Here is a 27,389-nt window from a genome sequence, read left to right as displayed (position 1 = left end):
TGTGGAAAACGCGCCTGCGCGAGGGGTTTAAAGTGGAAGCTGACATGGCGGACGGAGAGTGAGGCTTTCGCGGTGGCTACCAGACTCCTGTCAACTGTCCGGTTTTTCTGAAGTACACTAGGGTCGAGAAGAAATAACGTACAAAATGTCTCGACACAGAAATGTCCGCGCTTATAACTACGACGAAGGTAGATGCTCTGAACCGCCTTTGAGTGCATTTTCAAAGTATGCCTTCAAAGGCCTGTAAAGCGATACTCAGATTTATTGCTGTCGTGTCGGTTTTGAAAGGTTGTCATTTCATCCGTACGGCCCAGACTGAGGTGCCGTTTCATCCGTCATTTGGATTTAAAACTGTAAAGCAAAATAATACATACAGTAATAAACTACTACTACCTCACACACGTTTGGCTAATGCTAGCTTCATATGTTGCTCGCTTCCTAGATATCTATTTAGTCGAAGTTGATTGTATTACTAGGTTAAGCAGTATATGCTAACCAGATGACACTCTGCCACAACTTTATTAAGTACTTGTCCCTAAAACTATAGTTTGAATTATGAAACACATACGTAGCCGGCTAAGTCTATAAAGCCAATGGTTCTGTAGTTATCATAGTCAATAGCTACCTGTATGTTTTCTTAATTGTACCTTCCGTGCTCATCATATTTATCTATTTGTCTATCATATGTGTATATTTAATAGACTTTGAAGATGACGATGTATACGGACACTCTGTGGACGATGACTACTGTATATCACCGGCTACAGGTTTGTGTTATTCCTTGCAAGCCAGTGTACAGTAATATTGAATTTTGCTATAAAATTAACAAATCCATATTCCCATTTACTTGTAAAGTTAACAGCCAAATTTCGTGAAGTAAACCTTTACGTCATTAACTTCTTTGTCCTTGAATTGAGGATGAGTGTTGCATGTGGTGGAATCTGCTTAGATGTAGGTAATGTTGAGATTGACTGATGCTTGCAGGACTGCTACTGTGTCCCAAGTGTTGTTCTGAGGATACTCTCTGGTTGATCATATAGCTGCCCAGTTCATCTACTCTCGGCATGACAAGCAGGCAAGCTGTGTAGAAACCCTAGAGGAGGAAGAGTATGAGGCTGAGGAGGAGACACCCATGTCACCCAGCATGAGTCACAACCTCAATCCCCTGGACCAAGGTAGGAGCAGCATTAGAGACCCTTATGGAGGATTCACAGCCTTGGACTTCAGTGTGTCTCTCTGTATGACAACTCAGAACTACATACTTTTTTCCTTCAAGTTGTTACCTTTCTAGACAGCAGTATGCAATTAATTTGCACTGCTCAAACTGATTGATTGATCAGTCTTTATACATTAAAACACTCTGAACTTTATTACATTTTATTTTTCTGATTTATTGCTCTCTAATTCTTGCTTTTATCAACTGTCATGTGCCATCTTTGTATAACATTTAGTGAGGGGAAAATATATATTTATGCTTCTGAAGAGCTGTGTCTTGTGTTCCTAAGGGTGTCTGTTAAGTTGAACTCCTTACCTGCTTGCATAGATTTATTCTCTAACATTAGGTAAAGTCTTAATGATCTCAGGTTAGACAATATGTACGTTTTTTAGTTGCAGCTGGTTGAGCCTGTTGGTTTTGGCTATGATTTAAAAATTGTGCAGTTTTGGTGTGGGGATTGTGGAGCCTAATTTTTCAGTTTGTTAAAGATCATTTCATGCATTCATTGTCTTGAACAGCCTATCAGAATGGTTTAAAATTCTATTTGGTTTGAGGGGAAATAGTGCAGATGAAAATCTGTAAATAGATTTGATGTTTTTCAGCCTTATTAATTTGTAACCTGGCAGTCATTGTAATTAATCTTTACTGTGTCAGAGAGCTTTTTTTCCCTCATGAATATGTGTCACGCCTTTTAATAAAGAATGAAGCTAGTATGTTCTTGCTCTTAAAAATGTTGGGTACAGTTTGACTTTGATGGGGATCCCGTCCACCCCCAGAATGAAACCAACGTTCAGCCACACAACGAGAAAAGCGGTTAACTGTCCAAATGCTAATTATTTTTCTTACTATTTGCCTGTGACGTTTCTCCCCAAAATGGATATTTTCATTTTACTCCAAGAGGGGTCCACAGGACTCACTGAGCTTACAAAAGAGTCCTCAGCGAAAAAGAAAAAAAAAAACTCCTCCTTAAGGGGGAATCTGTGTTTGAATATTTTTCTTGAGTTCCCTCTACCCATTTTTATGATGCAGAGGTACGTATGTGTGTCTTTTGAGAGTGCACATTGCAGTTTTCTGCATGTTTTCCAGGGAGGTTGTACTCATGCCTGGATCAGATGCGCACAGTCCTAGGGGACTCCACCCCAGAGTCAGTCCTCGTTCAAGCTGCTCTCAAAGTGGACTTTGACCCACAGCGTGCCCTTGACCTGGTGCTGTCTGATGAAGGAAAAGACCCTGTCGTCCCACGGAACCAACCAGAAGTACCGTCTCCTGCTTCAAAGCCTGACCGAGGTATGCAAGTGTGTTGTGCTGCTTAACCTATAGCTGGTATTGTGAGGGTGGTGGCAGGTTAGGACTGTGGGGCTCTTCCTCGATATTGGTCAACATAGTAAAGAAAATAATGAACATTTGCCTTGTCCCCTGATGCTGTAGAGCATAGAACAATTATAATGATTAAAAAAAACCCTTTAAAAGAGTTTGATTATTGAATGGCAGGTATAGAGAAGTACAAAGGGGATGTTGATGTGGTTCCTTTGTTCCTCTTAGGAGGGTTGTAGTCTGTTGCATTAAATTTTAAACAGGTCCTTGTTTAGTGTTTTTTAAACTTGCTTAGCTGGTTACGTAGAGATTTCTGGGTAATTGGCATCCAGGCCAAAAATGATGTATAACTAACAACTCAAGCAAGTCAGCACAACATAGTGAAGTGCTGATGCTTAATATCATGATAATGGGCTGGAGCATATCAAAGTTTTGTCGCTTTGACATGTCTTTTGTGAAAGCTACCCGTCCAGTTAGTTCGCTTTAGGGAAATGCAAACAGGTCTGACTGAAATAGTTATGTGCCAGATAGCTACTTAGCCCCGCTCGCTGACTTGCTAGATGTGTTTTGCTAGCTCCAGCTGTCTGTGAAAAATGTTAAGCGCTCTTATAGCTTGCATGTGACACACAGACACTGGGTTTTTGTCGTGGGTTTCATAAATGTGGGCAGCACATGAACTTCCACTGGAGTGTTAACTTCAGTGATGGCACTTGTGAATGTTACCATCAGTTAGAACTAGATGTTCCGCGTGATTAGTAAACCACTGATATCAATGTAATGGCGTTTCATGAACACATTTAACAAAATGCCTGTTTTCCCTTCTCTCTTCATGGTGTGAACCTGGGACTGTCTCCTGGTCCTTCTGTGACATTCTGAATCCACACTGACCCTCATTGGCTATCGTAAGGTAAGACGCCTTATTCTCTTCATTACAGACTGAACCCCTTCAGCAAAAACAAACGTTCAATAAACCTGCCCAGCCCTCCGGGGACATTTATAGTCTTAGTCAGCTCTTAGCACAGCCTGACATGAAGCCAGGTCTTCAGCAGAGCACAGCTTCCCAAAGAGAATCCCAGGGTTCGTCTTCAGAATGTGCTTCCAGTTGGAGTCTGTGCCCTGTGGCTGACGGTTCAGTGCCGTTGGGTCAGCTGGATGGACGCGTGCTAGGGGGGGTGGCCGCGCTGAGCCTGGACTCCCCCAGTGTGGGCCTGGCAGCCTTATCCGGCTCTGTGGGCGGTCTGTCACTTGCCAGTCTTCAGGACTCTGGCCAGCACCAGCTGCATGTCCGCAGCGAGGGCAGCATGTCCCTGGCAGAGCTCATGCGAGAGCACAGCAGCAAGACCTCTCAGTCGCCACCTCAGCCAAGCAGCACCCTGGGGCTGGCATTAGGGTCTGGCTTGGATGGCCCACCAGGGTCCATTTCAGTGTCTATCTCAGAGGCTCCGCGGAGAGTAGGACCTTCCTTAAATTCGCCACTGGGGTTCCCTTTGGGGCCTCTTTCAAAGGCCCCTCCAGGGTTCGATTTGGTGAACTTATTAAAGGCTCCACTAGACATGGGGTCCTGGTTGTCAGCCCCACAGGCCATGCCATCAGACCTCTGCTCGGCAGCAGCAACAGGGATGTCCACGTCGTCTAGCTTGGCTGCACCGGGGTTTGTGTCTCTGGCCCAGCTGGCCTCTGAGCACCGAGCCTGTCCTGCTTCCCAGGCTTCTGCTCTCAGCTCCACCCTAAGTTCTGCCCCACCTTCCAACGTAGACTCCACCCTGCCTCAGAAGGCCTTAGGGGGCTGTGAGGCGAACAAGGTGTTTCCACAGAAGCCCAGGAACAAGCCCCTTTCTTTAGGATGTGACGGGGGAGCCCGAGGACCCCAGCTGCCACCTGTGGAGAGTCTGGCCTTGACCGTTGATCTGAGCATGCTCATCCAGTCTCCCATCAGCACTGCTGACACTGGGTCATTGTCCATCTCGCCTGGGGCTCATTTGCCATTGAACCTAGATCGCAGAGTGTTTGGCACACCATCTGTGTTTGCCCTGGCCCTCTCATTCCACTTGCCTAGCAGGGCCTTGAAGAAGAGGGTGGCCATTAACCACAGGTCATTCCTGTACAGTAGGCAGATGCAGATGGCCAAGACCAGGGAACAGGGGCCTCTGTTTAGCATCCAGCCGTTTGACTTTTTGTCTCCCTCCCCTGATGACATTGTGAAAGCCAATCAGAAGAAGGCTTTCACCCGGGAGTAGAGGGGTGGCCCCTGGCTTGTTCCATTCAAATACTGAAGATGTGTACCTCAGTGGCTTCCATCTTTATTCAAGTACCATTTCATAGGCTCTCAGTGTGAGCTTTCATCTCACTTTGAGGTCTCCAAAGTTTCATTTTAAGTGAAAGCCGTTAAGTATTAAAACATGATTATATGTAAATTTAGTTTGCCGCTTTCAGTTCTTGCTTTTGGAATTAATAAAAAGATTGTTTCTTTGGTAGACGTTAGTAGCGGGCAGGCATCTATGAAGGTCGGAGCTTAGGTTTGTGCTTTATTACAGAGATGAGCCCCTGTGAGGGGACCGACAGACGAGTCACCTGTTTCCCTCTCCTTTACCATCTGTGGCCTCGTTGACCAGGATCAGCGGCCCACCATGGCCTTGGCGAGTGGGAGGCTGAGAATCTTTCGGTTTTTCCGGAGGCGCCCACTGCCTGTGGGAGGCTCCTCGGGGTTCACGCGGTCGATGGGAAAGGGCACGCAGCTTGCAGGTGTGCGGCCTGCTGCAGGACTAGCGGTTGGTTTACCGCCGTGAGAGCAGCGTCACCAGTTCGGAGCCACCTGGAACCTTTTGTGTAAGGTGGCACTGAGCCCCCGTGTGCGATTGTCTGCCTCTCCCTTCTCACGCAGTGCCAACTTTTCACCCCTTCAGGGCCCGCAGGTAGCAGACCATAGCACGCCGTTCTGAAGCGGCCCCTCACTGTGTGGCAGGAGTGCACAGCCAGGCGTGCTCTGAACTTTCTCACGGTGCCAGCTTTGGCATCTCTCCCCCGCGCACAGGCCTGCTAACGATGTGCTTCAGTGTTTTAGTTTTTCCATTTTTGTACCTTTTTTCACAACTTTTTTCTTTTAATCTGACATTTTAAATAGAAAATGTAAACATGGAGAATAAAGTAATAATTTTAAGACTTCATAAGCTTGGTATTCTTTACATCTTCAGCGGCAGGACAGGATTCTTGTTGGCATGCAGTTTAGTGTTATTATTCTTTAGATGCCTTGTGCCTCATGGAGATGCTGACTCTAAATGTAAACACTGGCAATGTACTTGGCCTTTGTGCTGGCAGGGTGTGTTGGGGGGGGCGGGTACACTTGCCCACATGAAGGTGGTAGAATCCCCCTCCTAACCACCCTCTGCTTCTCAGTGACCTCGTTTTTTTTTCTCTTATGGCAAAAACACTGTGACGTCAGGCCCCTAAGTCCCCGACTGTGACTAATGCAGGATCGAATTCTCTCTCTCTCTCTCTCTCTCTCTCTCACTCGCTCATTGGACTACTTTTTAGTGTTATTCTTAAAGGAAGGTCAGTGTGAGTGGCTGTGTTTTTACCCCTGCTCCAGCCCACAATACACCCCCTGTGCCCCCCTGTACATGCCCCCACCCCTCCTTCGTCTGCCCCTAGGCTTGAACTCATGGTAGGAACCATCGTTAGATATTCATTCTAAACAAACATTGTCCCTGCAGTAGGGCTGGGCGATATCATATCGATATTATATTGTGCATGTGCAGTAATCACCAGGGCTTCAGATGACAGGTGAAACATTTGGCTGGACGCCAGCTTTTCCGTACTATATGGACGTTTATTTATGCTCGGGATTTCTTAAGCAGGTTAGTAGTGCGTCTAAAATATTTATGAGGCATATTATGCTAGTAGTCAGTATTAATTCTACATGTTTAATAAATGTGTCAGACTTTAAACTGCAAAAAGTACCACTACACTACCGAAGTCTTTTTACCTTATTTATCCAAAAGGTCTCCTCTTTCAAAAGATATTGTGGCTGCTGAGCTGTTCCTTTCTTCACCACCACTTCATGTGGCACTGAAGTATACCAAACCGTAGTATACCAAAACAGTATTATGTAGTGTGCTCCACTCCGCTACAGTGCATATCGCACTGAAGTATACAAAACCATGGTATACCAGAACAGTATTATTATGTGGTGTGCTCCGATACAGTGCATATCGCACTGAAGTATACCAAACCGTAGTATACCAGAACAGTATTATTATGTGGTGTGGTCTGCTAACGAAATTTAATAAACATAAGGATACGGCAAGTTTTTACAGATTACTAAATTTTGGGTGTCACAAAACACATCTCATTCATATTTTTTGCCGCAATACTAATCCGCTTAACAAATTGTAGATGTAAGTAAATGTCCATATAGTACGGAAAAGCTGGCATCCAGCCAAATGCTATGCCTGTCATCTGAAGCCCTGGTGATTATTGCACATGTGTGATATAATATCAATATGAAATTGCCCAGCCCTACCCTGCAGTCATATTTACAGATAAAATTTTAAGTGTTACGATCCACAGCAAATGGGGACTGCTCTTTGGGGGTTGGGTGTGTGCGCTAATGAGTGGAGGAAGCTTAGTTTCTTGCTGTCTTGGTTCACCTGGTGTGTTGTGTGTGTGTGTGTGTGTGTGTGTGTGTGTGTGTGTGTGTGTGTGGGCCCCTGCAGGAAGCGGTGCAGTGTGAATGTCAGCTCCACACTGCTCCTCTGTACTCCACTGTCTCTCTAGCCACCTACGTAGGAAAAAGTGATCCTCTCATTTGGTCTGTATTCAGGAAGATAAGATTGACTCGGGTCCTGGTGCAATGCTATTTGCTTGCATGCTTCCCCCTGTAACATTTGTGCAGTTTTTTATATATATATTTTTCAGGTCTAATGTTCACATCTTGAAAGCCAGTAAAGCAGTGATGCTTTCCCCATCCCTGTCCCCTGTCAGAGCCTCTTGCAGTCTGATGCTTCTTGCCTTAGTAATTCACACTAACACACTAAAATTTTGTAAATTGGAGAAGGGCTGGTGATTTGACGGATTCCCTTTAGCAGCTGAAGCTTGTGTCTGGTTAGCATCTTATTCTTGTTCCTGCCTCTTCAGTGACTGTCCTCAATCTAGCAATCTTTCTTGGACAGAGCTAAAGGAAATGGCATTCAGAGGGTACATCTATTTCAGTGGGGTCCTCCACTTGTTATGAACACTCTGCTTAAAATAATATTAAGGTCAGAGATGTTTAGTCCTGTGGTGTTGCTGGTGTTTTGTATGTAAAGGTTAAGCTTAAATGTCTCAGATCATGTTGTACCTCCCACTTGCTGCAGTCCTGCACTGAATTTGACACTGCCTGCTTCTGTAATGTTGCTTGCATGAATATTTCAGGTAAGTAAGTATGCCAGAGGCTGCAGGAGGACCATCATTTCGATATTTTCCCAGCCCTACAGAGCAACGCTTACAGAGGTGCAACATACAACAGAATGAGGGGTCATCACTGGCCATTTGAAATCGTATTTTGAGGGAAATGAGATACAGCTGTCCTGCTTTAAGTTCTTAATTGAAATGTTTTATTAGAATATGACATTGTTGAGTTGTGGGTTTTAGCCCGTCTGTGCCTTCAGCTTGTTGTCCCTTTGTGTGCCTTATGCTGTGTTACCTCTTGCTGTTGTCATTGACAAATAACGCAGTTGAGTCAGGTGGCCTGTATGGCTAAATGGCCCCAGAAGGCTGCAGGGGAGTGTCGTGGTCGCAGGTATGAAGCGTGCTGGCTGATTCAAACAGGAATGCCCCTGAAAGGCCCCGCGGCCCAGCCCACACGATTGGCCAGTATTGGCACTCTTTAGCCACATATTGAAATGCAATGGGGAAAGCTCTCCGAATCCTAGTCTTGTGTTTACGACTTGTCATTTAAGCAGCATGCTGTTTTGCATGAGCTTCAGTTTTTGGAACTTTGAAGTAGTGCAGTGCTTAGTGCCGTGATACTCTGAAGTACTTGCAGTGTGTTGTTCAGAGCACCCTCTTTTGGCAGCAGCTTAAAAGCTTCTCTGACTATTGTAGCAGTAATGTAGTCTGTGTGAGAATAATTAAGCCTCTTACTATATCTCAAGCATTATAAGTTATTAGAAATAATAAAGGTGGTAAACTATGTTGTATGTTCTTTTGGGATTTTTGTTCGTGTTCCCCCCACCCCCTCCACCTCACCAAACTTTTTGTGGGTTTCTTCCATTTGTGGTTTTATTATTTGTTCTTATTTGCAGCTCAATGCCTGATAATGTGTAATAAGTATTGGTTTGAGCTGGACTGTCCCATTTTGAGTCAATATGGGGCCCGGTAAGGGCGGATCCCCTCCAAAGGCAGGGACCAGATAACGTGGCTCAATAGCTGCCTGTTCTGATAGACGCGCCGGCTAACCATTCAACACCACCACACACAGATAAAGCAACTGAACTCTGGCAGAGGTGCTGCATTAACCAAAACAATGTGCTCTTCCTCATCGACGCTTTAGCGGGCTTATCGGGGCGCTGTAGTGTGGCTCTGAGGACTGTAACATCACCGTTTCAAATCCTGTGGTCAGTGGAGTGATGTCACCAATGGGCCTTTGAGCAAGGCCCTTAAGCTCAATTGCTTCTGACCCTGCTTTCTCAATTGAATGTCGCTTTGATAAAAATGTCTGATAAATAAACAAAGGAACTGACAAACACACAAACAAATAGGCAAAGATTCAGTCTGTCATGACAAAGAAGATCCCATGTATTGGGACCAGCTGTGTCCTCTGTAGCATTCTGACCGGTACAGGGGGGCTCTCAGAGGACCCACTCCAATGCGCCGATTAACTCCATGCAGGATCAGCCAGCCCCTAGTTTGCATATCCTGTTCAGCGTTCCTTGGCTCTGTTCTCACAGTCCGCGGATTGTTTGCCTTTCTCTCCAACCCCTCCTGCCGTGTTGTCGTCGGCTTCAGGGGAATAAATGAAACACTCAGCATATACTTAAAGTAAACAGTTTGCAACAGGATGCTGTGAAGGTGCCCGCTGTCCCCCCTTCACCGCCCTGGGGCTGTCAGGACTGCGTGTGTGCTGAGTATGGTCCACACATCACATACTCATAAAGAACCTGTTTAGATAAGGGCCACTTATCTCAGTTATGAAATAAATTGTAGATTTAACATCTTGGTGAGAATTAAAAACAGGTCACTTCGGTGCGTGCAGTTGCAGGGGCAGCGCATCATGCAGGCAGGCAGGCTGCTTACAGCTTTACGTGAGGTATTCGTTTCAGACGCTGTGTGACTAGTGCTGTGTGTTTCATAGGTCAGAAGGGGTAGGCCCTTGGTCAATGGGTAGGTGAAATGTATTATGTGTATTTAGAAGCAATTCAGTCTGAATGATTGAACGTGTTTAAAAGAAAACATCTGAGTAACCTTTTTTTTTTGCTGTTCTCTTAAGTAAGGCACCCTTCAATCACAACTTTCAGTATCAATATTTGATTATGTAAAATAGTTCTTAACTGTAAGACGGTTCGCGCTCTGCTGCTATGTGGGATGAACTTTATGGAGATTAGCTTTTCTTTCTGCAGTAGTAGAATAGGCAGTTCGGTGGCAGGCTGACTGTTTCCAGGAATCGTTAGGTACGCTATAAAATAAGGGGGGGGGGGTGAGAAAAAAGTGAAAGGGGAATTATTAATCACACAAAAAGTGTGCCCAAACTACTTCAGAAGTCTTAGATAACACTCTTTAACATATGCTCCTTAACTAATAAACTGCTGCTAACCATTTGATGATATATCAATAGAAGGATATCTTCACAAACACATTTTGAAATGTATTATAATAATATCTTGCCTCTGGTATTTACAAAACAGCTGTACTCTTCTGGGATGGCCTGCAAATATAAAACAATGGGTTAGTAAGCATACTCAGAAATGAGTTAAAATGACTATTTACAAGCTTTTAAGTAAATATTTTGTGAGACGGATGAGATCATTGAAATACATTTCAAAATTTAATTGTAAATGAATCTTTTTGTTCACTGATGTATTATCAAATGATCAGTAACAATTTATTAATAGGTAAGGATCAGACTTTAAAGTGTTACCATATATTACAAATACTGTTCAGCCATCAAAATTGAACATGTATCGTGTGATGAACTTGATCAGTCAATTCTAATTTGTCATTTATTAATCTCATGATTGTTTAATGCAATGTTTAGTCAAAGTCAAAACCTCCTGAGTAAATGTGGTTGAATGTAAATCTGCTAATTCTGTGGATGGTGCTGTCCAATCAGGGAAGTGTGCCCAGTGTTTCTCAAGAGCCTTATTGGCTGCTGTTCTCTGGGGGTATATCCTATGCAAGGTATACCCGTCAATATGCATGGATAGTATGTGGTCTGTGCAGGGACCATGCCAGGCTTATCTCTCTTGGACTGACGGTCTGGTGGGGCTGCAGTCTTCAGCAGTCTCCCTCTGTAAAGGAGGTGCCTCTTTTTGACGTGTGTCTGAGAAGTGCCCCCAGAGACAGTTGCGGTGGTTACGGTGTGGACTGACCCCCAGTGGCTTGAGGTTCCCACCACTCGGCGCTCCTGCAGCTTCCTGTTCAGGTGAAAAGGTAAACGGTGCCGTAAGGTGCGATGCGTTGATAAGGGACAAGGCGGCCCATTGTGGCAGGATGTCTCAGCTTCGCGCATCTGGCAGCTTCGAGCAAGCTAGGGAGGCTAACAAAGACGCCTGCGGCATGTCGCAGGCCAGGGAAGGCTGTACCGTGATTGGTCAGCGTGGTGTTACACCTCCCTGTCTGGTTCGGCCTGGGGAAATGGATCCAAAGGGTTATAATGAAAAGGCGAAAGTACCAGTTAATGAGGTCAGGTGCACATAGGTGCGGTTTGCTGGATTAACAGCCTCTGCAGTCTCAGTGAATGCTTGTATGCATACACGATGACCTCATGTTGACTGCAGAATGGTGTGCGCTGTGTTCGTCTCCCTGTGGCTATGCTTAAGCCTCCAGCCCAGCAAAAGCTGGAGGTGCGTCGGTCTGTTTACAGAATGCACCTTGCACTGTTTACCTAGTGGGTGTGCTCCTAACCGGGGTGGCCACATCCAGGCCATGCCTGTGCCGCGTCTGGGCTCGGCACTCCACGAGGCTTCACTGACACATGTGTCACTGTCGAGCCATTATAGAGGCATGAGGTTTGAGGCCATTTGGTGTTGAACCTTGCCTGGAGCAGACAAAATTGAAGAAAAGCCATAGTCACTTTAATCCCTGCATATATATACAGTGGTGCTTGAAAGTTTGCAAACCCTATAGAATTGTCTACATTTCTGCATAAATATGAAACATCATCACACAAGTCCTCAAAGTAGATAGAGAACCCAGTTAAATAAACGAGACTAAAATATTTCACTTGGTCATTTATTTATTGAGGAAAATTATACAATATTACATCTGTCAGTGGCAAAAGTATGTGAACCTCCAGTATTAGCAGGTAATTTGAAGGTGCAATTAGTCAGGTGTCTTCAATCAATGGGATGACAATCAAGTATGTGTGAGCACCCCGTGTTATTTAAAGAGCACGGATCTATCAGTGTTAACAAATGTTTGTCAAAGTGTATCATGGCACGAACAAAGGAGATTACTGAGGACCTCAGAAAAAGGGTTGTTGATGCTCATCAGGATTGAAAAGGTTACAAAGCCATCTCTAAAGAGTTCGGACTCCACAAATCCACATTATGACAGATTGTGTACAAATGGAGGAAATTTAATACCATTGTTGCCTTCCCCAGCAGTGGTCGACCAACAAAGATCACTCCAAGAGCAAGGCATGTAATAGTTGGCCAGGTCATGAAGGACCCCAGGGTAACTGCTAAGCAAGTGAAGGCCTCTCTTGCGCTGGCAAATGTTAATGTTCATGAGTCCACAATCAGGAGAACACTGAACAACAATGGTTTTCATGGCAGGGTTGCAAGGAGAAAGCCACTGCTCTCCAAAAAGGCTATTGCTGCTCATCAGCAGTTTGCCAATGGTTACGTGGATATTGGACACAGGCTATTGGAAAAATGTCTTGTGGATGGATGAGAACTTTTTGGTTTAATGTTTGGTTTGGTTTAGTGTTATGTTTGGAGACAGGAAAACACTGAATTCCAGCATAAGAACCTTATCCCATCTGTGAAACACGGTGGTGGTAGTATCATGGTTTGGGCCTGTTTTGCTGCATCTGGGCCAAGACAGCTTGCCATCATCGATGGAACAATGAATTCTGAGCTATACCTGCAAATACTAAAGGAAAATGTCTGGACATCTATCCATGAACTGAATCTCAAGAGAAAGTGGGTCATGCAGCAAAACAACGACCCTAAGCACCCAAGTCGTTCTACCAAAGAATGGGTAAGGAAGAATAAAGTTAATGTTTTGGAATGGCCTAGTCAACGTCCTGACCTTAATCCAGTTGAGATGTTGTGGAAGGACCTGAAGCTAGCAGTTCATGCGAGGAAACTCACCAACATCCCAGAGCTGAAGCTGTTCTGTAAGGAGAAGCCGATGTGCAGGACTGATCAGCAGTTACCGGAAACGTTAAGTTGCTGCGAAAGCGGGTCACGCCAGATACTCAAATAAAAGGTTCTCATACTTTTGCCACTGACAGATATGTATTATAGGATAATTTTCTCCAATAAATAATTGACCAAATGATTTTTTTTTTTGTGTCATTTGTTTAACTTGGTTCTCTCTATATACTTTGAGGACTTGTGTGAAAATCTGATGATGTTTCAGGTCATATTTATGCAAAAATGTAGACATTTCACAAACTTTCAAGCACCACTGTATGTAGACATTATTCTAAGGTCCATGTTGTTATTTCATGTGCCATTGGGGTTATCGATGTTTGAAAACCGATGATGTGTAATGTGGAAGAGAAACTGTGAAACTATCCTGATAACACAACTCCACTCCACAGCCCTGCAGGCCCCATAGGGGCACAGGCATGCTCATTGATGGACAAGTGCAGTGCATGATGGGATTATGTCATCTAGTTTACTCCCGATAAAGCAAAGATGCTTCTACGGCAAGAGGGGAGGTCAGATCCTGGTTAATGTGATTTCCTCTCTCTCCTAAAGCCTGCACTTGTAGACGTTTTGCCTTTAAGGGGACTTTTTTTGCAAGCTGGGCAAAATTCTGTTGACTTATGGCTCACCTGCATATCGCCTGCATACCTTTGCTAAGATCCTTTCAAATCTCTCCTGGTTCCCACTGTCCCCTCATAGCCTCTGGGCTGCCCAAAGTGTCTGTGAGCCCCCTGCACATGCATTTAACGGCACATGGACCCACATCTACCTTTGCTGCACATGGCACTACCAAGCACCACCTTCGCCATCAGTGCTGGTGCCTGCAGGCATGATGTATGGATATCTGTGACATTGTTTACTGTCCCTGAAAATCTGACCCTTTCGACCTTTAGATGGTTTACTGATACTTATTAAAAATGAGCAGTTCTTTAATTTGATACCAAGAGAATAAACAATCCCATGCATATAACTTAATCAACAGCTTTCTCAATGAAAGAATTATCCTGAGCAAGCAGAAAAATATCAGATTACGTTCTCTGCCAAGGCGTAGCTGAACTCGGATATCAGTTTTTGTTTATTTTGTCTACATTCCCTTATTTTTTTTCTCGATTTATTCAGTCTTATTTTAATAGCGCACCCTTTGTAGCCGAGCAGAGCCTGTTAGCTTTCTGCGGCACGCTAATTTTGAAGATTCCTGCAGTGAAGTATGTTGCAAAAATACACAGCTGATAAAAGTGAAGGGCTTTTCATGTACAAAAAGGGATCATCTACTGTCCAGCAGGTTCTACTGGGTGCGGCTTTGGGGCACTTTGACAAAGAATCAATGTCACTTTAATGCGTTAATTATCATCTGCTTAATACCTCTGCCCTTATAATTGCCAGTTACTTTCCGGGATAGGCTAGAACTAACATTTAATTAACAAAACTAAAAATTAAACCTTGTCTAGAGCTGTAGGTTCTGATAACAGTGCAGTATTAAAAAACACATTCATGTTACGATTGGGCAGTGGTGGCTTAGGGAAGCATACTTGTAATTGAATGGTTGCTGGTTCAAATCCCTGTCCAGTAAGGCACCGCTGAAGTACCCTGAGCAAGGTACTGCCCCCAACCACTGCTCCCTGGGTGGCGGATTAGCTGCCCCCTGCTATGTCACGATGTGACATATGGGTTAAATGCAGAGGACACATTTCATGTGCTGTGCACTCTGTGCTGTGGTGTGTCAACAATGACCACTGATCACCAATAACTAGGGACGAATGTGGTGATGTGTTAACGACTTGATCCTAAAGTCTAGTAATGGCTGATTAATACTAGCGGTTAGTGTATTGTATGGGCTTTGTTTTCATTTTTATTTGTTATATATATATATATATATATATATATAAATATACACACACAACACCAGTGTGACAAACGATTAAGAAATGTGATTTACACAGATAAGAAAACAGGCTGAAATTCAGGCCGCATGTTTGACGTGTATTGAGTCATTATTTATTCATTTGACAGTTTGAAGCATCACTTGCTTTTTCACCAGAACTCTCAGTATTTCCAGGTGTAGTGTGCCACACTCTGCGTTGTCACTGAACTGAGTGTTGCACTTCATGCTCCGCTGGCCTGGGTAACATCACTTATTGATTAGTCATAACCTGCTCATGCTAACATAGCATGAGAATGATGTGTCCTTTGATGGACAATGTTCCTTAAAACTTAGCCTCCAGATTGCAAATGAAGAAATGACAATTATGAAAATCCCATTCATCATCTGACTATATGTGCCCATTAGTGACCTATGGTTTGTTGCCAGTGGCTAGGAGGCCATTTTGGTACCTTTGTGTGGAATTTCGCCCCATCCCTCCTGAGATGGACCAGAGCTCTCCAGGTAAGAGGTAGCCCAAGCCTGAAACTTGGAGTGGATGGAAACGTGGTACATGCTCTCTACTCACTGCTCCTAGCGGAGGTCTCTGCTTGGTGACCCGTAAGCAGTAACTGAAATGTGTAACTGCTCAGCAAGCTGAAGTGTCAGGAGTTGGGGCGTTTCAAGAGCAGTTGTCATTGAGATCAGGATTAGGCTCTTCTGGTCTGAGAGGGGATGGTAATTTTGCTAGTGATATCAAGAACCTTCTGCAGCGCCCCCTGCTGCAGCTTGGTGCTATGTTTGGGGGGGGGGGGGTCCCAGTATGGCCAGTGAGGTGGGATGTGGTGAGCTAGTGGTTTGGAAGTTCACAAGACTGCTTTATTTCTCAAAGTTAGAAAAGGTTAGATGTCAGAATCGAATGTGTTTTATTTCTGGAACGACAGTTCCTAAATTCATATGAAAAAAATGAGTGAAAGTGTTCCGTCCTTTTGTGGCATGGTTATATTTGGAGTTTTAAGAATGGAAGTGTTGGTTTGTTATCGTGGCGGGTTATTCTTGTTCCTGTTTTATGCAAATAACATGTCTTTAACAGCCGGTGCCCTGTCACATGCTCATGTGGGTGGGGGGTTGGGTGGGGGGGCACAAGAAAGGACCAGGAAGGGGAACCGGGGAGCTGGGAGATACCATGTGTCCTGAGACAATGCGCAGAAGTGAAAGCGAGTTCCCCGTAGGTCGGAAATGCCCGTTGCACACACAGGCTGGGAATGGTGGACGCATCTGTCATAGTGATGTCAGGTGTTTGTGGTTTAAAGTGACCATATTGCTTTTAGAAATGGGCTCGTGACTTAGTTTCTCGTCGTTATGAAATGAAGTTCCTGGCCTTCTTTGGTAACCTCTGGGAGTCTTGTGGTCTGGCGATGGAGACCTGGTGGGCAGCAGGTGGTATAGAAGCTTCTGGTGACCAGCATAGAGTTGTACTGAGGTGGTGTGGGGATGCCCCAAAGGCACATCATCATCTCATCCCTTCTGCTTTGCCTTCAGCCTTCTAGGTTATTAGATTTTTTTTCTTTTTTTTTTCTGTGGAAACATCCCCAGAAAAACTCCCCTTGGCTACCTTGTCATGTGGAAATTCCCTGTATCTGCCTCTGGTGTTAAAGATGATGATGATGGTGGCAAAGGTGGCATGGTGGGTGGTGATTGATAAAGGTGGTGCTACTGATTGGATTGGCTGTGTAGGCAGTGGCACTGGCACTGACAGTGCTGCTGAGGAGGGAAATGGTGCAAGTGATTGGTCATGATCAACTGCCTTAATTGGCACTGCAGTTCAACGTAATGCATGCTCTCATAACACGGGGTGCTGTATTCTGTCCCATTGGCTGCGGTCGAGCTGTTGCTTGTTCGAGTTATGATGATATTATGATATGATTATCATGACCCACGTGTAAAATGGGAGAGGAGAGCTGTTGCGGATCAGTGTATAGCATCCCACATCTGATCTTATGTTTCAGTGGCTATTTAATATTTATGAACAGATGACTTAAAAATCATCATCGCATTGCCAGGGAATGTACAGTTGCATTTGAGATATTTGGCCCAATAGTTAAAAATTAAAATCTGTAAATTATGTCTGTCAATCAATGGACATCTGAGTTTTATTGGCAGATAAGGTCTTTAATTTGATTACATGATTAAATGTTCTGTTCTTGACTATGAGAAAACAATTTAATGATTTAAAAAACATGAAACATTTGCAAATAAAATGTTTTTCTGAATTATTTAGAGAGTTTTGAGGAATCACCTCTGTGCGATCACGTGCTGACCCTGATCTCCTTGGCCTTCCTTCTTGTCATTCTGCAAAGGCCATTTGTGGCCCTGAGCTGAATTAGCTGGTAGGAATAGTGCCTCCTTAGTGCAGGTGGACAGGCAGGTGTCTCTGTCCCTTTCTTTGCTTGCTCCCCTGAGCTGAAGGAGGTTTTCCAGTGCCCTTCTCCATCCACTTGGTGCAGCAGCGTGCTTCCGCAGCCAATGCACTGCTAGGATTCATGTTCCTATTTATAATGTGGACAATATTTGTTAAAGCCGGGTTTCTCTCACCGGTCCTCAGGGACCCCCAGTACAGAGCTGGGACGGAGCAAAAACGTGGATCATCTGTGGGTCTTGAGCACTTGGTTGGGAAACACTGTGTTAAAGCAATTAATTAATATAAATGAATCAGAATAACTTGGAAAACTGTAAATGGCTGAAATAGAAACCAGTTGTCAAACTTTTTCTCTATTCCATGAAGTCCGTCTGTCTCCAGAAAGTATTCTGATACTGAAACTTTACTAATTTTACTGCTTGCATTAAAAAAAAATTAAGCAGATTGGCAGAGGTGGTAAGCCCAGCTCAGAGCATGTTGGCCTAGAGTGCAGTCCCTGCCTTCGAGTGGCGCAGTGAACTGAAACCAGCAGCTGCCTTTGCAGTCATGCCAGACCATGACAAGGCAGAGCTGGGTGGCACTGGGCTACGCCTCTGCGAGCTCGTTTCACTGTGCGATCACTTTCACAGCCGCCCTCCTTTCCTTGTAACGGAGACATGCCAGCCCAGGACGACCTGGTTCGCTTCATGTCTGACTCTCCTCTGGCGTGTTTGGAAAGCACAGGGCATATGTTTCTAGGCTGTAAAAGGACCCTCTTTTGTCTGGGAGTTGCTCCTCTGTTGGCCGGTGGTGCATCTGTGTAAGAGCCTCACTCCTACTGAGTACAGTGACACCTTCTGGTAAAAGCGTCATACAGTACATTTGTTTATATTTGTATACATCTGTATTTCACAGTTATATAATATTTACAGGTAATAAGGTTCACAAGCTGAGACATTAGTAGTTTTCTATTCTATTACCATTCGATTGAAGTTTTCTAGTTATTTTTTTAAAAACGTTTAGTTAAAGGTTTTATGAAGTCAGTTTTGAGGTCGTCACGGATGTTTAGATCTAATCAAGTCAGTTTCGCGAGAGCAGGAGCCCTCCCAGAATTAATGCTTCTTTCTCCAAATTGGTGCCTTTAACCACTCTGCTTCCTGGTGGCAGGTCGCCGCTACTACCGGCCCGTCGTGATTCAGCAAATCTGAGCCGCTGCCGTAGAACAGCGTGATGCTCTGTACAGGGCTTCCCGGGCCCCGAGGTCATTTCCTGTTGTGAATCATAGTGCCGTGGAGCAGAGCAGAACACGGCACTGTTTACACAGGTGGCTGAGTCATACCTGTGCGAGGATGTGGAAGTTTAGATGTTACTCTCTAAATGAGCCCCTCGGTTTCACTCGCAGCATTCAGGCTGTTTTCATCTGAACCACTTCCCCTTATGTCACTGGTACCTACTTCATGCTGGCATTTTGGATGATGAGGCTGTTTTTTGTCCTAGTGTTGTGCAGCACTCCTCGCAGCTCCTAGATGCATGATGCATGTGTCCGTCAAGCGTCAGAGTGTCTGGCTGGGCAGGTGGTGCATAAACCTGCTGGTTGCCAGGCACCAATAGTGGTGTGCTCTGACAGTCTGGATATTTGTTATTGTTCGGTTTGCGACACGAAAGTCTGCAGTTAATTTTTTTTCAGGTTGGTGATGATCTCCCTCCTGAAAGAGCGTGCAAAATGTTGCTGGGCTTTCAGCATTAACCCGTTGCTCGCCGGGCCGCCTGTGACCCGCCAGCATGCAGATGACACTTATGAGTCACGGTGGCCTTATGACTGGCTCGCCGTGATGCGTTTCTTCCCCCCTGAGGCGCCTGGCTTTGAAACAATGGCACAGACTGCCTTTTTCCATAGAGCTGTCAGTGACAGGACGTGCAGCCCAGATCCCTGCACTAGTAATCCCCTCTGTCTCATCAGGTAGAGCACGAGAGCCCCAGGGAAGTAAGCTGGATGCCGAGGTTCTCCCCAAAGTGGCCCGCATGACTGTGTCCGGCAAAAAGCAAACCATGGGCTTTGACGTCCCAAAGTAAGTACCGAACCTGAGTCACTGCCAGGGCTGCTGGTCCCACTGCTTGGACCCGAGTGACATTAGCTCACTGTTCGGAGCCATTGCTGTCACAGTCATCCCTTCCACTTGTTTGCTTTTACCATGCTGACCTGGTTACAACTGCAAAGAGACTTCTGTCCTGATTGACTCATGGTGAACATGTCCCAGTATGAGGCTGGCTTATGTGGGGTAGGTACAGTGAGTCAGTTTAATGGCTGCTGTGGGAGGGATAGAGGCCAGCCATTTGAAGGTTTCTGGATGCTGAACTGGCCCGCCAGATGTGTCTCCCCCCCCCCCCCCCCCCATGTGGATTTGTCACCATCATTGGTGGGTGGCATTGCGTGACAAGTGTCAGATGATGGTGCTTAAGTCCAGAGGATGTGTTCGGTAGATAGTGGTGCACTCGGGTTCACATTGGCCCAGTGAGCACTACCGAGTTTGCTCATACGCGTGGGTGTTAAAAAAGAAAAAGAAGAAAGCCGACACCTTTTTTCCATGCTTTTTTTTCATTGTTTTAAATGTCATAAAAACACAAAAACAAGAGTTTTTAAGTAATTCAACTAATAAAGCTCTTGTTTTAAAAATAAACCCTTAAGAAGGATGCTATTGTGTTTGTCTCCCCCCGCAGCCCCGAGGATACTGGTGGCCCTTTGTCATTCGTAAGCAAGGGCATGGTGGCTGAGGACAGCCCTGGCTTGGCGTCCCCCGACACCCCAGTTAAAACGGCACCCCCCTCAGCCTCGGCGGCGGGTGAGGAGCCCACTGTGCCCACGCCCAGCAAGACCCCTGGCAAGGCCAAGCAGCAGTTGAACGTGAAGGCGGAGCTGGAGAAGCGCCAAGGCGGGAAGCCACTGCTCAACCTGGTAGTCATTGGTATGCCTGCCCCCCGCCCCCCGGTGTCATGGTCACATTCACAAAGTGATGTTCTGTGGAAGGTGATTAGCTGCAGTGCCTGTGTGCAGGTCATGTGGACGCGGGCAAGAGCACTCTAATGGGCCACCTGCTCTACCTCTTGGGCAATGTCAACAAGCGAACCATGCATAAGTACGAGCAGGAGTCCAAAAAGGCCGGTAAGGCCTCATTCGCCTATGCCTGGGTCCTGGACGAGACGGGGGAAGAGCGCGACAGGTATGTGCTGCTGGATGCTGTGCTTTCAGGCATGTTCCAGTCCTATGACTCATCTGCTCCAGCACTTTCCACTGAGCCATTCGTCCCATGTCAGGGGCGTGACCATGGATGTGGGCATTACTAAGTTTGAAACCCAAACGAAGGTGATCACCCTCATGGATGCCCCCGGCCACAAGGACTTCATTCCCAACATGATCACTGGAGCAGCACAGGTACGCGGCAGTGTGGTCACGTGAAGCCAGCGGGGTAGGGATGGTCTGTGTCAGGGTGCCCCAGTTCCAGTCCTGGAGGGCCACACCTACTAAACCTGATAATTAGCTGTTTGAGCTGGGAAATCTGCAAACTGTGTTGAAAACTGGGACCGGAACTGGGGATCCCTGGCCGACAGAGTGCTCTGAAACTGCTGACTGGCTGAATGGCATGTGGGCTGCTCTCTTTGAATTGCGCGTAACGTGTGTAGAAACTCCCACAACTGTGACTAGGATAAGTGGTTAGAGGATGGTTGGATGCATGGATGTGCACAGGAACAGGCTTCTGTGTCTCTCTTCCTGCGTTGTCTGCTGATCTGCAGCGAGCGTGAGTAAATCACACTTGATCACTGCCGATTGGAGGAAGGAGGCACCGAAAGCCGCAGTGGGTGGGTGGGTAAGCGGCTTAGAACATCCGCTGATTGAACGCGCTTGATAACCTCGCTGTCGGTTTCGAAGTCTTTCTCGCTTCGCGGTTCGCTGACACCTCAGCGCCATGGGTGGCTGGACCTTACGGGACTTTGTGCCGCAGGCGGATGTGGCACTTTTGGTGGTGGACGCCAGCCGTGGGGAGTTCGAGGCTGGCTTTGAAGCGGGCGGCCAGACACGGGAGCACGGCCTGCTGGTACGCTCACTCGGGGTCACCCAGCTGGCCGTGGCTGTCAATAAAATGGACCAGGTGAGTCGTCCTGCTGTAGCCCCCCCTGCCATCGCCCCAGGGGCTGGGCCACAGTAGTAAGCTGATTGGTCCCAGGAATGGCCTCTCCCTTGTCACTCACCGAATCAGTACACATCATCAGCTATTGATGAGGTTGGCCCCTCCATATGAGTTATGGCCAATCTTGTGCCCTCCACTTTAAAAAATCCCCTTCATTTGGCCCGCAGGTGACCTGGCAGCAAGAGCGCTTCCAGGAGATTGTTACCAAGCTTGGGCACTTCCTGAAGCAGGCAGGCTTCAAGGCAAGGCCCTGCCCCCCACCCATGTGAACGCGGCTCTGCTTTGTCCCGCCCCACGTGCTGATCACCGCCTGTGTGTGTCACTGTCCTCCAGGACTCGGACGTGTCCTACATCCCCACCAGCGGCCTGTCTGGGGAGAACATGTCGGTGAGGAGCACACTGCCCCAGCTCACGGCCTGGTACCAGGGGCCCTGTCTTCTGGAGCAGATCGGTACGGCTTCCCACGCCCATGGGGCGGGAGGGGGTTGCGGAGGGAATGGAAACCCTGAGTTGACGGGACAGAGTAGCCAAATTTTTCTCCTGCTGTGACTTGCATGCTGGGGATGAACCTGCAGCTGACCCAGCCAGACCTGAGTTTTGACCGATTCCTGCTGTCTCTCCCCGCCCCACCCCCTGCAGATGCCTTCCGGCCACCCCCACGCTCCGTGGAGAAGCCTTTCCGGCTCTGTGTCTCGGACGTTTTCAAAGGTGGGTACCACCTAGCCGCCGTATAGCGGCTGTCCGTGTCAGGCTAACCCCCCCAGCTCATCCGCGACGCCTCTCTCTGCTCCCAGATCAGGGCTCCGGCTTCTGCGTCACCGGCAAGGTGGAGGCCGGTTACGTCCAGGCTGGCGACCGTGTTCTGGTGATGCCTCCCAACGAGACCTGCACCGTGAAGGGTACTGAGCCGCCCCGCTCCGCGCCACCCCAGGGAACCTCCCACCCAGGAACGCATTGCCATGGCGACACGCACGCGGTGACTCATCGGGTGTTGTCGTGTGGATCACTATTCTCGTTTGTGGTCTGGATTAGCTCGTAATTAGCCTGGGTTGCTGAGCCAAAATCTGACTTTGCCATCACCCATTTTTTTTTTTTTTAGAGAGATTATACGGATTCTTTGTGGGTTTCATTGTACAGGAACAAAGCATAAAATTCCATCCCTTCATTCATCCTGGTGGCATGCATGAAAGAAACCATTTAAAGAATGCGGTCGAGTTCAAGTTTTTAGTTCAGTATTTTAATTTAATTAATAGCTCATAGGCAGTTCATTTATCAGTCAGTATTGGGAAGATGCAGGTAACGTCCATCTTGCATTTAGGCTGATTGTCTTTGCAGATAATGTAAATGCAGTGGATGTGAATGGGGGGTCACTATGGTGCACTGCTGGCTTGCTTCGCCTCTCCGGAGCTTCATTTTTCCTCCTCAGTGTGCCATTTTCCTATCATGTTATTTATTGCTCTCAAGTCACCAAACAGACATTCAGTATTTTTTCTGGTTTCCTTAGTTGTCTGGCTAAGAGCAGCTTGGTTCGGGGCCTCTCTCCTGCAAGCGCCAGGGCTGCTTTCTAGCCTGCCTGTCACTGCTGAGGGTGAGGGGATGCTGACTGCTACAGGAAGCTAGCAGTGGGCTATCTGTGCATTCCAGTACCCCCGCCCCCCCCCACCCAATAGGGAACAGGGACAGGTTGAGCAATTACTTTCCTCTCAACATGCAGAGATGTTTCCTAAGCAGTTGGGACACTTGTTTTCCCCTTTCGGTCCACAGATAATCAAATGCATTTGCTCTATGACAGTGTCTTACCATCAGAGTGAAAATACATAAGTGAATTCAGAATATTTCAGTGCACCATGTTGGGCTGTCTAAACCTGCTTTTTTGGGGAATTGTGCATTGCATAAGCATTTGCCATGCATTTGTGCATAGGGTAATTACTGCATATACATTTTTATCAAGCATCATGTTTCTGAATGTCTGAGATGTTTGTCATAGAACCTGACTTTTGGGAGCTACTGATACAGATTTAAAAAAGTCCAGTATTGGTAGTAAAGCCTACATCTGGAGCCTGTTTATAGATCCCATGAACGGTGGGCTTGCTTGATGGTGTAGTGTAATATCAAAGGATTTGAATTTCGTTAAACATCTGTGTAATAATCCAAGCTCAGGAGCAAGATGGAACCCAGTACTCCCATATTGTAATGTCATCTGGGTGTGTTTACTGTATCAACTTTCCTGTATGGAGTTTAACCTGTATTCTTTGGTCATTAACCAAAATGGGTTAAACACTAATAGTTGCCTGTCCGTATTGTGATTTGGGTGGTACTAGTAAGAACTTTGATGGTCAGGGACTGTCTTTCTTTTGGCTGGATTAGTGATGGATATGGCGCTCTCTGCTGGCTGGGAAAGTTATTTCGCTTTCTGACTTTAACATCAAAGTGCTGTGTGAAGTTGGAAAAAAAGAGTCTGTAGAATCAAGATGGATCCTTTTTGGGGTTTTTGTGTGCAAAAGGTCTGTATTTGGCCGTGTTCAAAAGGCCATTGAGGGCCACATGTTTTCCCTCCATTTGTAGTGAAATCTGATGAGTCAGAGCACATTGAAGAGTGAGGGAGAGAGTGAGTGAGAGAAAGGGCTTCTCTATCTGCACCTCCAGACCGAGACTCTTTCTGATCAGGCAGTTTTTGTTCTTTCTCACTTCCAGGTATTGCTCTGCATGAGGAGCCAATCGAATGGGCGGCCGCCGGGGATCATGTCAGCCTTACCGTGACTGGCATGGATATCATCAAAATCAAGTCAGTGCACACTTCCTCTCACGCCCGTCTGCGGTGCCTGCGCCACCCTCTAGCTTGATGAGGAAACCCGCTATCTGCCCGTCTGCTCTGAGAGGGGCGAGGTCCTCTGCCAGTTGCAGTTTGAACCCTCGTAATGCTATATTTGGTGCCGTGGGTATAATTTCATTGATTTTTTTTTTTCTCGAACTGTGAATCATACCGTGAGCATTTTGATTTCCCTGAAAGACTTCTGTGGTTTGTCAGTTTGTGACATTGTGGAAAATAAAAGGTGACACATGCCGCAGACTACAGCGCTCTCTCGAGGCGAATGGTGTGCTGGCATGGCCTCATCGGCCTCCGTCTCTTGGCAGTATGGGCTGTGTCTTCTGTGACCTCAAGGAACCGATCAGAGCCTGCTCCCGATTCCGAGCCAGAATCCTGCTCTTCAATATTGCGGTCCCCGTTACCCAAGGGTTTCCTGTAAGGATGCCTCACTGTTCCTCAAGTTATACTGTAAATGATGTGCGTCTGCCTCATTCAGCATGCCGTTGTTTGTTCTGCATAACCAGGTGCTACTGCACTACCAGACGGTCAGTGAGCCGGCTACTATCAGGAAACTTGTGAGCGTCCTTCACAAAAGCAGTGGGGAAGTCCTCAAGAAGAAACCAAAGTGAGTTTCTCTTAGTAGGGGCTGTCTGCGGACAGGAGAATGTAGGGTTTTGCCATTTAACCACCACACACACTTTTTGGTTCTTTGGTATTTCCAGTTCTTGTAATTATGCTTTATTTTTCCAGAGATAGAGGTATGGGAAATTACAGTAAAAACACACAGTACACAAAATCCAGAGTGATGAAAAACCACAATAAAACAGGAAATGACCACAGGACAGCGCTTACGTGGGCGATGAGGCAGTTGCCATGGAAAAATGTTTCGAGCTAGTCCGGGTAGTCTAGTTTTAACTGTGCAATCCTGTGTCTCAGGGATGTCTGAAATTGCTGTGTGCTTTGCTCACAGATGCCTTAACAAGGGGCAGAATGCTGTAGTGGAGATACAGACCCAGAGACCTGTGGCACTTGAGCTCTACAAGGACTTCAAGGAACTGGGTCGCTTCATGTTGCGCTACGTTGGGTCCACAATAGCTGCAGGGGTTGTGACCGAGGTAAGAGCCAGGATGATCTGCTGTCGCTATAGCAGCGAGTAAAAGCAACTTTGAACTTTCTTGTCATCATGTGCATGCCCAGTGAAATGAGATGGTAGGCTCACTTAGTGCAAGATAACAACATAGTATTAAAGACATTGAATAACACAACATTAACATAAATAAAATTAAAAATAAATGATTACATCAAAACACATAAAAAAATAATCTGATTAGACCTGCAACTGCTATGTATACACTATATGACCCAAAGTACGTGAATAGTTGTCTAACACCTCATTTTGATAACAATGGGTATTACTATGAAGTCGATCGGCCCATTGTTGCTCTAATAGCCTCTACTTTTCTGGGATGGCTTTCCATTAGATGTTGGAACACTGCTGATGGGATTTCCTGCTGTTCCGGTTGGGTGTTGATATTGGGCGATCAGGTCCCTTTCTGAGAGCCTGTGTGACCACCACTTCACAGCGGAACTTGCTTCCAGACATTTTTACCATCACACTCACTTCACTTGCAGTTGACCAGGGCAGCACTAGCAGGGCAGAAATATGGAGAACTGACTTGCTGGAAAGATGGCGTCCTATGATGGCCCCAAGTGGGAAGTCACTAAATTCTCTTGTGTAACCACCCCTTCTCAATTGTTGGAGAAATTGCGTGATTGTTTGCTTAATTATATACTTAATCAGTGGGTGTAGCCAATTTACAGGGGTGTACTACTTTTGGCCATATAGCGTATGTATGGTGCAGTACTTAAAATTCATGCTGTGTAATCTTTATCCTTTTGCAGATCAAAGAGTGAAGATCAGTTTCCATCTCAAAAGATACTGATGGATTGCAGGAAAGTGCTGCACCTTTATCACATCAGACTGGCAGAAAAGTTTCACCCATTTTTTTCGTCTTATGAAAAGACGTTTCGCATGACAAAGGCTCCAGAGCGTAAAGAAAACCTTCAGGACAAGAACCTGCAGAAGGTCCCCTCATCATTCAGCTGATCGGCCCGTGGTGTCTCCGCTGCTCCTGGACGGCACCGATAGCGGTCAGCCTGCTGCTTCCATTCCCCCTCAGACAATATAAATAACAGCAACAACATAACTGACAATCCAGGGACTCTCATATGTAGCTTGAAAGTCATAATTTTGAGGTCATTTTCAAAACCTAATGTTACCTGCGTAATCTGAAGCACATGCAGATGTAGGTTGAGTATATCTATTTCAGCTGCACATGAAAAACACTTGAATTAAGAACTTCAAAGGCCAAGCTAGAACGATATCTGAAGGGGTTGGCTCTTCAAATAGCAATATTAAAGTCTAGGAATAAATATAAATTATTGCCATTTTTGGCATTCCAGCTGAACCTGTTTGTGAACAGGTTTGTTAATGTTTTTTTTGGGATGACTTGGCGAATTCAGTCGTCTAGCTCTGTTAATTTAACCAAATATGGTCAATTAAATATGCCCAAAGAACTAATAGCTAAGGACATAGTTAAGTAGACCATGTGTCTTCAAGGATTTCAATTCAGTGGTTTTCCAATGATAAATGCTGTGAAAATGAATGCCTGAAGTGAACCATGGTGATGCTTCATGTCCTGGACAGGAGTGGGGGTCACAATTGTCGACCTTTCATCACCCAGTCAGTCAGTCTTAATGGTCCTGATTTACAGTCCTTAACTTTTGTCTGATGCCCACTGCAGCGGCAGGCTGCCCCACCATTCCCAGCATCCCGTAGTGCCATAGGAAACATAGACACCCAAGAACTGAAGGGGTTCTGCCAAGGAGACCAGTTTCAATTAAATTTGATTTTAAACTATCATTGTCGCCTCTGTATTTGTGTGTCGTGAATGAGCCAAAGTTTACAATGGTGTACTGATGGTTTTCTTTAAAGGTTTTTCTCCTCTTACAGATTGAACAAAACTCTTAATGGTA

General features: G+C 46.0%; 1 protein-coding gene across 2 annotated transcripts; it reads left to right on the top strand.

Moving 5' to 3' along the window:
* hbs1l (HBS1-like translational GTPase) lies at window positions 1–27,276 on the top strand. 2 transcript variants are annotated; one of them, XM_048986541.1, is made up of 19 exons: window positions 1–188; window positions 702–767; window positions 1,041–1,175; window positions 2,303–2,503; window positions 3,443–3,607; window positions 19,321–19,429; window positions 20,079–20,323; window positions 20,413–20,578; window positions 20,673–20,790; window positions 21,359–21,505; window positions 21,712–21,786; window positions 21,878–21,995; window positions 22,184–22,252; window positions 22,339–22,443; window positions 24,239–24,329; window positions 24,680–24,788; window positions 24,878–24,978; window positions 25,324–25,468; window positions 26,256–27,276. In XM_048986541.1, exons 1-19 carry the CDS (start codon window positions 146–148, stop codon window positions 26,265–26,267), a joined length of 2,220 nt encoding a protein of 739 aa, XP_048842498.1. In that variant the 5' UTR covers window positions 1–145; the 3' UTR covers window positions 26,268–27,276. The 2 variants fall into 2 exon arrangements, with proteins under 2 accessions (XP_048842498.1, XP_048842499.1); XM_048986542.1 differs by lacking the exon at window positions 3,443–3,607 and having other exon boundaries at window positions 2–188.
* The last annotated feature ends 113 nt before the right edge of the window (window positions 27,277–27,389 follow it).

This window comes from Brienomyrus brachyistius, chromosome 19, assembly GCF_023856365.1.
Source record: "Brienomyrus brachyistius isolate T26 chromosome 19, BBRACH_0.4, whole genome shotgun sequence".
Lineage (NCBI taxonomy): Eukaryota > Metazoa > Chordata > Actinopteri > Osteoglossiformes > Mormyridae > Brienomyrus > Brienomyrus brachyistius.
The sequence above is the reverse complement of the archived record's forward strand: the minus strand, read 5'-3'. Positions and strand labels throughout refer to the sequence as shown.

Bases quoted from the DNA above. Each gene is read 5' to 3' on its own strand.
- hbs1l (XM_048986541.1), top strand. From the start codon at position 146: ATGTCTCGACACAGAAATGTCCGCGCTTATAACTACGACGAAG. The intron at 1,176-2,302 runs GTAGGAGCAGCA...CATGTTTTCCAG, and splicing joins CCTCAATCCCCTGGACCAAG to GGAGGTTGTACTCATGCCTG. The intron at 24,979-25,323 runs GTGAGTTTCTCT...CTTTGCTCACAG, and splicing joins GTCCTCAAGAAGAAACCAAA to ATGCCTTAACAAGGGGCAGA.